This window comes from Molothrus ater, chromosome 8 (genome assembly GCF_012460135.2).
Source record: "Molothrus ater isolate BHLD 08-10-18 breed brown headed cowbird chromosome 8, BPBGC_Mater_1.1, whole genome shotgun sequence".
NCBI lineage: Eukaryota > Metazoa > Chordata > Aves > Passeriformes > Icteridae > Molothrus > Molothrus ater.
The window spans coordinates 4497070-4510274 of NC_050485.2; the positions used below are offsets into that span (position 1 = coordinate 4497070).

Sequence of the window (13205 nt, forward strand, 5' to 3'; positions counted from 1 at the left end):
TCATGTTAAATTGCCCAGAAATCGTGTAAAAATACCAATGAATATGGATCACCTGTTGTGAATTTAGAAGCCATTAATCCAGTATTTTCATTAATTAGATTTTTGGGTGCCTACAAGATTCCACTTGAGGGAGGTCTGATCCCAACACCTCCTAAAATCAGGCCCTTCCAAGGAATTTCACCATGGATGGTCAAAAATGTGCACTTTAAACTTGCTCTCCAGCAACACCCAACATAAGCAGTAAAACTGCAATTTTGTGTCCAGGTCTCCTCCAGACTTTTTTTTCCCCTCCCTCTTCCCACTCTGGCACATGAAAATGAGAAAAGCTGGGGGTTCTGTTAACAGTCTGTAAATGATAAAAAGTTTGGGTATAAAGATAAATAAACAAACTCAGGTCAACACACCACCTTTGAAAAAAAAATCTCAAGCTTAACCAAATTTGAGGATTTGGATTAATTCCCCAGTTTTAGCTCCAGCCCTTGCTTGTTTATACGTAGTTTGGGATTAGAAGATCTGATGGTGAATGCAGGGCATTTTTGGGGTGATTTTGTCCCAAATTTGGGCTGGAATAGAATAACCAATACCTCCAGCTCTCCTGGTCATGGTTGAAAAATCCAAGAGACATTTATGCCAAAGGAGATGCAGGAGAGGTTGGAGGGGAAGCTCTTGGCATCCCCCAGCCTGCTGTTGGTTGAATTTGCAGTGGCAGAGCATCTGGGATGAAGATTCCAAGGTTTGGAGGGAGATCTAAATATCAATTGAAAGTCTTGATTTAGAAAATATTTGGGTTTTTTGGTGATGTGTAAATGCACATTGCTTTTGATGGGGTGACACAAGGGATGAAAGTGTCCTAACAAGTTTAGATGCCAGCATTGATAAGCTGTGACATGAATTTAGCAAGGGCTGTTCCACAAAATAAGGCAAAAATGGACAGATTATACTGCTGTAATAACAGGAGAAAAGCAAAACTTACTTGCTGAATAAAACCCTTGCTAGCAAAGCTGGAAAACCACCAAAACCACCAAAAAAAAAGGAGAAAAAAATTTTTTATACCAGACTTCCTATTACAGTTTAGTTCATGTAGCTTATTCCCTGTTGGAAATTCCTCTGTCTTGTTGATGTGCTAAAAATGGATCCAGGCTATGAGGATAATTCATCTGGGCACAGGCTGGCACCAGCACAGCCAGAAGAAAAATGGGCAAGCCACAAATGCTTCCAGTTTAATTATTCTATTCCTTACCACAGGACTATCTTTAAGTCACAGCCAATGTCAAGCTGGGATAAAAGGGGTCCAGGGTGATGTTCTTAACAAAGCTGCCAAAATATGGGTTATAGGACAGGCTCTGCTTTGATTTGTTCATCTTCATTTGGTTCCTTTGCCTCTTGCAGACTCACTACGAGAGTGGAGAGTACATCATCCGCCAAGGGGCACGAGGGGACACCTTCTTTATCATCAGCAAAGGAAAGGTGAGTTCACACCTTCCCAGGCCAAGGGGCTCCCAAAATCCTGCTCCAGCCTCGCTCTCTCCCCTCTCAGGGCACAAATGTGCCAGAACTTGACATGTAATGGAGCTCCTTGGCTGGGTCAGGAAAGGAAGAGTGGCCTGAAGGACTGAAAATGAAATCCCCTGCTGGTTTCACATGTGCTCCCAGGCAACACTCTGGGGTGGAAACTGTTGTTGAGTCTCTGGGTAAATGGCCACAAAACTCAATTTCTTTGAAATAAATCCTACTCCTAAATACACCCCATGATTTGTTTGCTAAGCATCCCCCTTCCAAGGCTGACTTCCAGGCTTCATTCCCATGGCTCTCTCTTCCCAGCTTCTCCAAATAATAGAAAGGCAGGGATCTCTGAGCTCTCTCCATAGGGAAAAAAAAAAGGTCAAAGTTTCTCTTCCACTGCTCACAGGGAAAATATTTTTGACCTCATTTCCCATAAAACACTGATGGGATATTATAGACCAAGTTTCTTCCTTCTATTCAACAATTATTTTTAATTTTTTTAGCGTGCCTAATACACTTGAGAGACACTTGGCTTCTTTCCACATAGCAGGATGGAGATTTTGGAGGGAATACACACAGTGATTTCCAGCTGCCAATTCATTTTTCACCATCATCTTCCACTTTCTGAGAGCCAGTTTTTATTTTAAGGCAAAAAATGGTCATTTTCAGTTTAATAAGAGTGTCTTGGAGAAGTTTTTGAAATTAAGTTAATCATAGCCTGCAGAAATCCAAGTTAGTTGGTTTGATGCCCTTTCACTTGCCTTCAATCAGAAATAATATTCCCTCTTTTCTCAGAGTGTGGACAATCATGAGCCAAGCTTCAAATCCTTTTTCTTTTGCCATTTTTTCATGGGGAAAAACATTGGGATGGTGCATCTCCCTCCCACATCTCCATCTCCACTCCCACTCCAAGGAGTGTTTGGAGCTATGTTGGCTACAGGGGCTTTTGCCCCACTTGGTCACTGGGTGGATCCCATCCCTTCCCAGCAGCACAGAATCCTGGAATGGCCTGGGTGGAAGGGACCTTAAAGCTCATCCAGTGCCACTCCTGCCATGGCAGGGACACCTTCCACTGTCCCAGGCTGCTCCAGCCTGGCCTTGGGCACTGCCAGGGATGCAGGGGCAGCCCCAGCTGCTCTGGGCACCCTGTGCCAGGGCCTGCCCACCCTGCCAGGGAACAATTCCTCATTCCCAATGTCCCATCCAGCCCTGCCCTCTGGCACTGGGAGCCATTCCCTGTGTCCTGTGCCTCCATGCCTTGTCCCCAGTCCCTCTCCAGCTCTCCTGGAGCCCCTTTAGGCCCTGGCAGGGGCTCTGAGCTCTCCCTGGAGCCTTCTCCTCTCCAGGTGAGCACCCCCAGCTCTCCCAGCCTGGTTCCAGAGGGGCTCCAGCCCTGGGTACAACTCCATGGTGCCTCTGAACTCATTACAACATTCCTCAATCTACAAAGAAATGTAAAAACCAAATCCCAGTTGTTGGCCTGCAGCCCTTTACCCTCACCCAGAGGATGGAGAAGACCTCCCATGGCCTTGACCACTGCTCCAGAGCCCTGGACTCCTCCTGGAGCAGCTCCTTGGCTTTGTCCCTGGCCTCTGCTCCTTTATCTTGCTGTGATAGCTGCAGGCCAGAAAAAGGGAGCTAAAATAAAACAAGGCACTGGGACTTGCGCTAAAAAATTCCCAGACTCTCAGCTGGAGCCTGATGGCTTGACAGAAATTCCCACAGGGATGGTTAAATCCTGCCCAATTTTCTCTTCCAAGCTTATTGCTTTGGAAAAGAGACACCAGTGGCTGATGGGTGGTGGAGCTGGAGAGAGTTTAATTTTAATGCCTGGCTTAGGATGGATGTAATAATTAATCCATGCTAAGCCTTGGATAGTGGCTCAGCAGTGAAACAGGGAATAAATGACAACAAAATACAGGATTTTAGAGTCAGTGTGTGCTGCCTGGCACCTGCAGAAGCTGGAGCACATCACCTCCCATGTCCTGTGGTAAAACTTGACTCAGGCAGCTCAGCAAGGCAGGAAAATGCTGGAAGCAGCTCCTGGGAGCACACCTGCAGTGTCTGCAGTCAGCATCAGCAGGATCAGGGAGAGCTCCTTAGGGAATGTCTGCCATGCCTGTCACGTCACAGTGTCTGGAGTCACACAGAATCATGGAATTGTTTGGATTGAAAGGACCTTAAAGTGCCACCCCTGCCATGGCAGGGACACCTTCCACTGTCCCAGGCTGCTCCCAGCCCCAGTGTCCAGCCTGGCCTTGGGCACTGCCAGGGATCCAGGGGCAGCCCCAGCTGCTCTGGGCACCCTGTGCCAGGGCCTGCCCACCCTGCCAGGGAACAATTCCTCATTCCCAATGTCCCATCCAGCCCTGCCCTCTGGCACTGGGAAGCCATTCCCTGTGTCCTGTCCCTCTGTGCCTTTTCCCAAGCCCTTCTCCAGCTCTCTTGTACCTTTATGCCCTGGAATTCTGCTCTAATGTCTCCCTGGAGCCTTCTCTTCTCCCAGCTGAAGTGAGCAGAGATAAATTTTTGCATTTCTGAGTCCATCGCTCCTCTCAGAAATACTGAGAAAACTTCTGCTCTTCCAGCCCATCCTCCATTGATTTCTCTTCTCTTCTCTTCTCGCCCATCCTCCATTGATAATTCTTTTAGGACCAAATTCCTTTTTCCCTTCTTCCCTGTCAGCTCCACCCACCCCACTTGACCCCACTCCTGAGCTCCTTTAGTGTATTTATTTGAACTTGTTTCCTCAAGTCCTACCAAGCAGAAATCAAAGTGATTTCCAGCCATGCTGTGTGCAGGAATCTGTGGAATAATAATGGATGGAAATGGCTCATTCCCTTCTGCTTGGGAAGTGCTGCTTGCCTTTATCCAAAGGCAGCATGGGCCTTGCTGTGTCATTTCCCACCCTTTTCCCTTTAAAATCCACAATGTGGCACTAATTTAATGCAGGTTCCCCACTGGAGGCTGGCTCAGAGCTTTGAACATTGTAGAAGTCACTCTGTCCTAATCTCTAAACACTGTTTGCTTTGGATCATTGGAAGTCATGGAAAAAGAGCTGAAATCTGCATTGAAGTTCCCTCTGTTTGTCCAGGGGTGTTCCTGGCTCATCCACTCCACATTCCCTGCCCTTCCATGAGTCAGGGCAGGTGTTCAGCACCTTGTGCTGCTCATTAACCTCTCAAACCCACTGGTTCTGCCACCCCTTAAAGAGCTGGGACAAGGTGCAGGCCACAAATTTAATAGGGAAATTACACTGGGATATCACTAAATCCAAAAGGATGTGCCTGACACATCCCACCTTTGAGCTTTGGGAATTTCCACGTGCAAAAGCTCTGCTTAAAAAGGTGGAAAGATTTGATTTCTGCTCCAGCTGGAGTTGTTCCCTCCCTGAACTGGAGAGAGAGAGCAGAGCCGCACTTCATCCTGCAATGCCCCAAACTGGTTCACTTCAGTTGTGTCCCAATGGTGGTGATTTGTGCTCTTCCTGTCCCTTCAGGGAACTTGGGAGCCCGGCGGAACAAAGCTAATGGAAGCTTTAAGCCGCAGATGATAGATACACACAATTTTTGGAATTTTATTCTCCTGTGACTGTGCTTCACAGGAGAATAAAATGAGTGCAGCCAACTCCATGTTTAGAATTAAAAACATTCCCGAAAATCCAAAGCTGTGTGTTTTTGCAGGAGTAGAAGGAAAAATCACTGCCCCTTTTTTTGGATGGTTGGTTGGGGAGAGTGCAGGACTCTGGGGACTTACATGGCTCCCAGAGGAGCCTTTCCTGAGAGATCCAGGAGGTGACAAATTCCCAAATTCCCCTCTGAACAAAGACATTTTAGCTGTTAATTAGAAGTTCTCTGAATCCTGTGGGGTTTTGGCCTTTTCCACAGGTGAACGTCACCAGGGAGGACTCTCCCAGTGAAGATCCCGTCTTCCTCCGCACTCTGGGGAAGGGGGACTGGTTTGGAGAAAAAGCCCTCCAAGGGTAAGTGCTCCTTAAGAAGCAGTTCTTGAATTTGGATTATTTTCTGCAGGATTTTTGCAGCTTTCAGGTGGTTCTGGCTGTTTGGGAAGAGATTGGGAGTGGACTTATTCTTTTGGAGTCGCTGGATTTGTGTTAGAAGGAGGCCCCACCTCAGTGGGGAATGGGTTTGTTCTGCACTTGAGCAGCCAAATGTAGACTTTCCCTTGCTTGTGGACATCAAAAATTAGTTTATCTTTGTGTTTCCTTCCCCAAACATCCATTGGAAGCTGAAAGAGTTTGATTTTTGCAACTCTGGAGTGTTGTTCCTGTATGGGAAAGGATAATTGTGGTCATCCTGGTGGGGTGGATGGCTGAAAGAAGGGCAGTTTAAATTGCCATGCTGTATTTATATGGGATTTTGGAGGTGGAAATTGGATCTGAGTGAGCACTTTATATAAACATTTTCCTTTGGAGATGAGTTAAGAGAAGCTGCAAATTCATATTCAGGCTATAAAAATAGGCTTAATTAAGGCAGGAATTTGGGACACTCATTCATCTTCATGGATAAACATATTTTCCTAGGGGTTTATCTGGGTGCCAGAGCTCTTGGGCTTTTTTGGGGATGCTGTGGTAACATGGTCAATCCCTCCTCTACCATCCTTCTCCCCAGTAAAAGGTGGCAGAATTTGAAGGCAGAATTTCCTGGCACTTCTTGGCAGCCAGATGTGTATCAAGCACAAACCTCAAGTCAATGAATCTCTTCCCTAATTACAAAATATTGTGGTTATTGAACAAATATCCTGATTTTGGTGCCATCCCTGCACAGCCCTGGTGTCACAGAGCATCCCCATGGGTGGGAATTCCTTGGCATTTCAAGTAGAGTAGTTTGAGATTGGTTAATTTGCAATACTTGGCTGCATAAATTTGAATATTCAATATAGAAATCGAAACTTAATTATTGAGAGGACGTTCTCAGCATGCAGGGAAAGCACAATCCTGCCATCCTTGGCAGTGCCCAAGGCCAGGCTGGACAGGGCTTGGAGCAGCCTGGGACAGTGGAAGGTGTCCCTGCCAATGACAGGGGTGGCACTGGATGGGCCCTTCCAGCCCAAACCATTCTGTAATCTTTTTTTGTTGCTAGAGAATTCCTCCAGAACCATCCTTCCAGTTTGCTGATAATCACAGGAGTCTCACAGGGAGATTTAAATGGAATAATGTGAAAATATTGCAATGTAAACATTTGGTAGCTCAAATAAATTGCTAATTAATGAGTTTCTGTGAGGATTGTGTGAGACATCCCTGTTTGGCCACTTGGGAAACCTTTAGGATGATTCCACTGCTGTAAAATACAGCTATGGCTGAGAGCTTGAGATAAAATTGGATTTTTACTCTATTTTCTTTCCTTTTTTATCTTTGATTAATTTTTTAAAAACTTTACCAGGGCCTTAGCAACACTTGAAATCCCAGAGTGGTTTGGGTTGGAATGGACCTTACAGACTACAGGACACTTTATTAAAACCTGATATATTTTGTGTGTGCAGAATAAAACAAGGGCTACAAATCATTTCTTCATTAAGATAGAAACTAATGCAGAAATGCAGCCTAGCAGGAGCTGGGATAACAAATCCCTCCCAGCAATATGTCCCTGACAGAGCCATCAGGGACTGATGTGCATTATCCCATTTTCCATGCTCACAGCAGATGGCACCCATTAGCTCCCAGTATCCCATTGCACACTGGCAGAGCAAGGCATGAAATGATGATCCACATCCTCTCCCAGGCCCCTCGTACCTTCCTGGCTAATTGGAGGCAGCAGATGGATAATTTGCAGTCTAGCATGACATAATTTAGGGTGCTCCAAAATCAGGTGTTGTTTTCTTCTTTGCAGTAAAAACATTTATTGTGTAACAACATTTATAAACATAGAAACATAATATAAAGATTTATTATGAAGCAATAATTATTTCTATCAGCATGGAAATAAAGTATTGTGGTGTTGGGGGTCCCCAGGACGAGGTGAGAGATGAGAACCTGACTCCAAGTTTTTAGAAGGCTGATTTTTTATATTATGATATTATATTATAAGAAAATGCTATACTAAAACTATACTAAAGAAAGAGAAAGGAGACATCAGAAGGCTTAACAAGAATGAATAATAAAAACTCGTGACAGACTCAGGGAGTTTGACACAGCTGGCTGTGACTGGCCATTAATTAAAAACAATTCACATGTTTGGATCAACAATCTCCAGGCCACATTCCAGAGGAGCAAAACGTGGAGAAGCTGAGGCTCCTCATCTTCCCAGGAGAAAAATCCTGGTGAAGGGATTTTTCAGAAAATATCATGGTGTGACAATAAAGTTCCTTCAAGTCAGCACGGGGAGAGAACTCAGTGCATCTCAGGTGCTACACTCTGTAATAACTCAGTGGGAATAACTCAGTGTGGCTCAGGTACTCAAACTGGCTGATAAATAGGGGGTGCTGCCTTGCTGGCCTCACACAGCTGGATCTTGCTCCAGAACATCTGGAGCACAGCACAGCCCCTTCCAGAGGGATGGATGTTTTGGGAGCAGCCGTCCATCCCACTGGTTTAAGCATGTGGCAGGAGTCTTGAGGCAGAAAATGATGGGGGAAGAAAAGAGGACAGAGAGCAGATCTTTAGGAAAATGGGGGTTCTGAGCACGCTGGGATAGTGGAAGGCGTCCCTGCTGATGGCAGGGGGTGGAACAGGGTGGAATTTAAGGTCCCTTCCAACTCAAACCAATCTGGGATTCCGTGAAGGCCTCCTTCCTGCTGCACATCCCATCCTATATTGCATTTACACAGGGCTAATGGTTTGGGTGGTGTGGGTTTCATCTGGTTCTGGGATTCAGGAGGGGTTCTGGACCTGGAGCAGTGGACAAGGGCAAGGGACTGATGTTTGGAGAGCTGGTGATGGAGCAGGAGAGGGAAGGGTTTGATAGAGATTTTCATTGTTTGGTTCATAAGGCTGTGACCAAACTGGCCAAGTGTTGAGGTCCAGCTGGGATTTTAAGGTGAGTGCTTTGCTGTTTAAAAAAGGGGTCCCTAAATACTCCTGGGCAGTGGCAAAACAGGAAGAATATGGGTGAGTAGCCCAAGCTGAAGCTGAGACAGGGCCTCCATAACATGTGTGTGTCCATTGGATGTATTTATGTATCAATATAAATATGAGGGTGTATCCTACTGAGAAAAGCAATGGGAATATGGATGATTTAAACCTACAGGAATAGCACAAACTTATAACAAACATATTTCATGTTTTAGCATGAGAATGCCAGCTGGTTTTAAGACTGTTTTATTGCACATCTAGGAGGAGATTTTTAATGCTGATTTATTCTGAAAACTGCTGAGTTTGTTCATTTGCCCTGTGGGCTGTCCTGGAAAATAAGGAAGATATTTGCTCTGTGGGGAAGGACTTGGAGAACACCGAGCTGGGCCAGCAGAGTGCACATTTTTTTGATTGATTCTTTGCAAAATGCGTTTGTGGTGTGTAGGGGGAAGAAGGAATTGTGGCCTTTGGGTTGTGCAGGGGGTGCTGTGCCTTGGTGACCCCAGCAGTGATAACTGAGCTGTTGGGACTGATTTATATCTGGTTTTTTTTTGTTACATTCTTGATGATCTGAAAATGAGAATGGTGGTAGCTGTTCCTCATGGGACAACACATCTGCTTCCAAGAAAATCTGTGCTATTTCCCATTTACATCTCCATCTCTGGTAGTTATTTTCCCCAAGTTACAGAAATCAGCTCTGCTCTACCTGCCCCAAATCCCTGGGGCATGATTTGTGCCCTGACAATTTCCTGGAACAGTAAAACAATATCCATGGATATGGGTAGCAATGTCAACAGGACAATTTCTGTGCTGACCATTGCAGAACCTGACACCATATTTCCCACCTGGAATAGTGGGAGTTGCTCTGATGGACGTTGACATCAGTGACCAGAAAAGCATGGGAATGCCCATGGGAAATATCAAATCAGGAATAATCCAATCAGGATTGCAGCTGGTGATGTCAGAGCTCTCTTTATTCAGAAGTTAATGTTGGTGCTGAATTTAATGCCAAAAGCTTTTTTAAAAGCCTGCGGACAAGACCTCAATAGAAGTAGGACTTTGTTCCTTTTCTTATAGAGGGGTTTTTCTTGAGTCAGAATCCAAAATTAATTGTTTTTTATTAAATCTCTATTAACCCTTCAAGAGCTGCTGGGATCACCCCATGTCTGCTCCTCTGCTCCCTGCTCTAATTCCCACTTTCCTTCTGTGTCCTTCACTGCTGGACTGACCTGACCTTTCCATTGCTACTTTTCCCAGGGAACAACTGAAAAACTCATTGTTTCTTTAAAAACCTCATAATCCCAAACTGGAAGCCTTTGGGGTGCCCCACCTTGCTGCCCTGCTCTCTGCTTTTCTTTCCTCTCCAGCTTTTTTCAGGTTTCTTGGCTGTCCTGGAAAGGAGCCCTTTTCCCTTTCCCTTTCGCCCTTGTTTTCCCTTTCGCCCTTGTTTTCCCTTTCGCCCTTGTTTTCCCTTTCGCCCTTGTTTTCCCTTTCGCCCTTGTTTTCCCTTTCGCCCTTGTTTTCCCTTTCGCCCTTGTTTTCCCTTTCGCCCTTGTTTTCCCTTTCGCCCTTGTTTTCCCTTTCCCCCTTGTTTTCCCTTTCCCCCTTGTTTTCCCTTTCCCCCTTGTTTTCCCTTTTTCCCTTCCCCCTCGGTTTCCCCCTCGGTTTCCCCCTCGGTTTCCCCCTCGGTTTCCCCCTCGGTTTCCCCCTCGGTTTCCCCCTCGGTTTCCCCCTCGGTTTCCCCCTCGGTTTCCCCCTCGGTTTCCCCCTCGGTTTCCCCCTCGGTTTCCCCCTCGGTTTCCCCCTTTTTCCCTTCTCCCTTTTGCCTTTCTCCCCATTTTCCTTTGTTTTCCCTTGTTTTCCCTTTTTCCCTTTTCCCTTTTCCCTTCTCCCTTCTCCCTTTCCCTTTTTCCCTTCACCTTTTCCCATTTTCCCCTATCCCTTTTCCATTTTTCCCTTGTTTTCCCTTTTTTCCTTGTTTCCCCTTTTCCCTTTCCCCTTTCCTCTTTCTCCTGTCCTCTTTCCCCCTTTCCTTTCCCTTTTCCTTTCATCTCTGCAGCTTCTATGGGCTGAATCCTTTTCCAATGTCCTTGAACTGATCTTCCCAGGAATAATGAGGGTTATATTCCATTTTCTTGGGACACCTTCCTTGCCATCCCCTGCTCCCACTAAACCCTTCCCATCTGCTGCCCTATGTACCTCATGGTCCTGAATTTTCCAGGGAAAAGGGAGTGGAATGGAGAATTTTAAATATTTGTCACTCTGGGACACAGAGGAAGGCACACAAGTGTAAACGTGGCAGGAATTTCATCTCAGGGTGACATTTCCAGAGGTATATATATATGATTAAAAGATATATTTATCCTATAGGATAAAAATAGGAAAATATTGTAATTCCTTTTTCTTCAGGGAGAACCACATCTCCTTCTGTTGTAATCTATGTGTTTTTGGGAAAAGGCATCCAACCACCAAAAAGTGTTGGGAAAGGGCTTGAGAAGCAGCAAAATTCTGGTGTAGGAAGGCAGATGGAATTTGTGATGGGAAAGAGCTGGAAAAATGGGCTGTGGGGTGGAAGGACAATAAGGGAAGATTCCCTCCTGGGGAGATTCCTCTTGGCATGAACCCATTCCTTGGCCACAATGCTGAGACATTCCCTATTCCCAGTTTGGAAGAGTAGAAAAGGGAATTAAAAGCATCCATGGGGTGGGAATGCAGTCCAGGATAATGCAGGATAATTCAGTTTTCTAGCCAGGAGCTCCATGGAGATGGGGATGTACCCATATGTAGAGGGCCACCATAAAATGGAAGTAGTGCTTCAAGTGTTGATGTGCAGGAGAATGAATAAAAACAACCCCAAAAGAATAATAAACCCAACTCTGCCAAGTTGAGAAGCATTTTTGCCACCCTTGTTGCTAAATAATGGGTTTTTTCCCATAAATCCAGGGTGTTTTTCCCCTATTTCCCAACACCTCTGCTGTGTGTGTATCCCATGGACTGTGGATCCAACACATGGTCTCCAAGGACCAGCTGGAATTTTTGTCATCCATTATCTCAGGTGCTTTTTACACTTCTTGCAAGCACTGGCTGATCTCAGAAGATCTTTCAGCCTTTATTTCCCTTTCCCTGCCAGGGAGGTGGGAGCCCTGATGGATTTAGACCCATCCCTGATGGATTTAGACCCATCCCTGATGGATTTAGGTCCATCACCCTGAGGCTCAGGAAGCTTTCCCAGGTTTTGGGCAAGCTGTTGGCAATTCCCTGAAACAAAACCCTCCCAAGAGGCTTTGGAGGGTGAGCGCTCCAAAGCTGGGACAGCTGCAAGTGGGGAGGCCAAGTGACACGAGGATGGTGTCACCATCTGCTCCCCTCAGGGCTGCAGCTCCTCCTGTGGCAGCTGGGCCTTGGAGCTGAGTGATTTCCTGAGGACACCCCATGGCAAAAATTCAATTTAATGGTGGAAAACGTGGCCTGGCCCCAACACCCTTGGTTCAAGCAGATGGAGAGGGGTTATGATTGCAAAATTGTGGGATTTCCATCAGGCCCTTTGTGCTTTGTTTAATTCCAGTATTGCATAATAGATTTGCTTCTCTTTCTCCAAGTCAGGCCCTTCTCCCAGGTACCAAGCAACAGGAGAAGAGGAAATGGCCAGGAGAGGTTCAGGCTGAGCATCAGGAAGAATTTCTTCACCAAAAGGGTTGTAAAGCATTGGAACAGGGTGCCTGGGGGAAGTGGTAGAATCCCCAAAAAGCAGAATCCTGGCATGAAGTGTCCAAGGCTTGGAGCACCCTGGGATAGTGGAAGGTGTCCTTGCACATGTCAGAAGCTGGGACAAGATGAGCTTTAAGGTCCCAACACAAACCATTCCAGAATTCTGGGATTTCCATGATTCTGGGCCTTTTTTTTTGCCAATACATGAAGGAATGAGCTGGAAAGGGCATTTCCCAGAGGGCAGAGCAAGGTGTGGTGGCTCTCGCAGCATCCTGCTTGGCAGCACTGCGCTGGCACTCCCGAGGAACAGTTTATTTTCTGCTTTTTCAGCAGGAATGAATTGATATTATTGGCTCTTCCTCCCTAAATCACAGCACAGAATGGATTCTCCCAAAGCTCCATAAACGTGGCATTTCCAGCACCCAGAATTAATTGCTGACCAACATCCTGAACCAGAGCTGCAGCTTTAATCATTTCTGATCCTTGCTGGGTTGAATATCCTCAAGCAGTTTTTAAATCTTCCTTCTCCTCCTGCACACTTTAAAGTGTGGCACTAATTGCCACAGTAGGTTGGGGCTTTTAATGGTGCTTGTTTGGTTTTTTTTTCTTTTTGGATGAGCCATCTGCTGCTTGAGGCCATTCCTCTGAGTTCTCAGATGTGCCGTTGACTTGTTGATTTTTAGAGCCTGTTGTCTGAGATTATACATGTGGCAGCAAGCCAGGTGAAGCCAGTTTTCCTCAACTGTCTTTACATTTTCTGGCACATTGAAGATCTCTGGACGGTGTCCCTGCCCATGGCTAGGCAGCTGGAAATACATGATCTGTAAAATCCCTTCCAACTCAAACCATTCTGGGATCTTCTGAACTCAGTCCAACTTTTTTGTTAACAAGAACCACAATTTTTAAAGAAAAGAAAATGCTGTGTCTTAAAGCTGTTGTGATATATTTCTATATAAATATAATG

At 45.7% G+C, this 13205-nt stretch overlaps 1 protein-coding gene across 3 annotated transcripts in view; it reads left to right on the top strand.

The window, feature by feature from the left end:
* PRKG1 (protein kinase cGMP-dependent 1) overlaps positions 1–13205 on the top strand; it is a 412591-nt gene that overhangs the window by 315105 nt on the left and 84281 nt on the right. For all 3 annotated transcript variants that reach the window (XM_036404675.1, XM_036404673.2, XM_054515613.1), the window contains 2 exons: positions 1390–1467; positions 5391–5485. In XM_036404675.1, coding sequence (XP_036260568.1) covers positions 1390–1467; positions 5391–5485 — 173 coding nt within the window. The remainder of the gene's footprint in view (positions 1–1389; positions 1468–5390; positions 5486–13205) is intronic.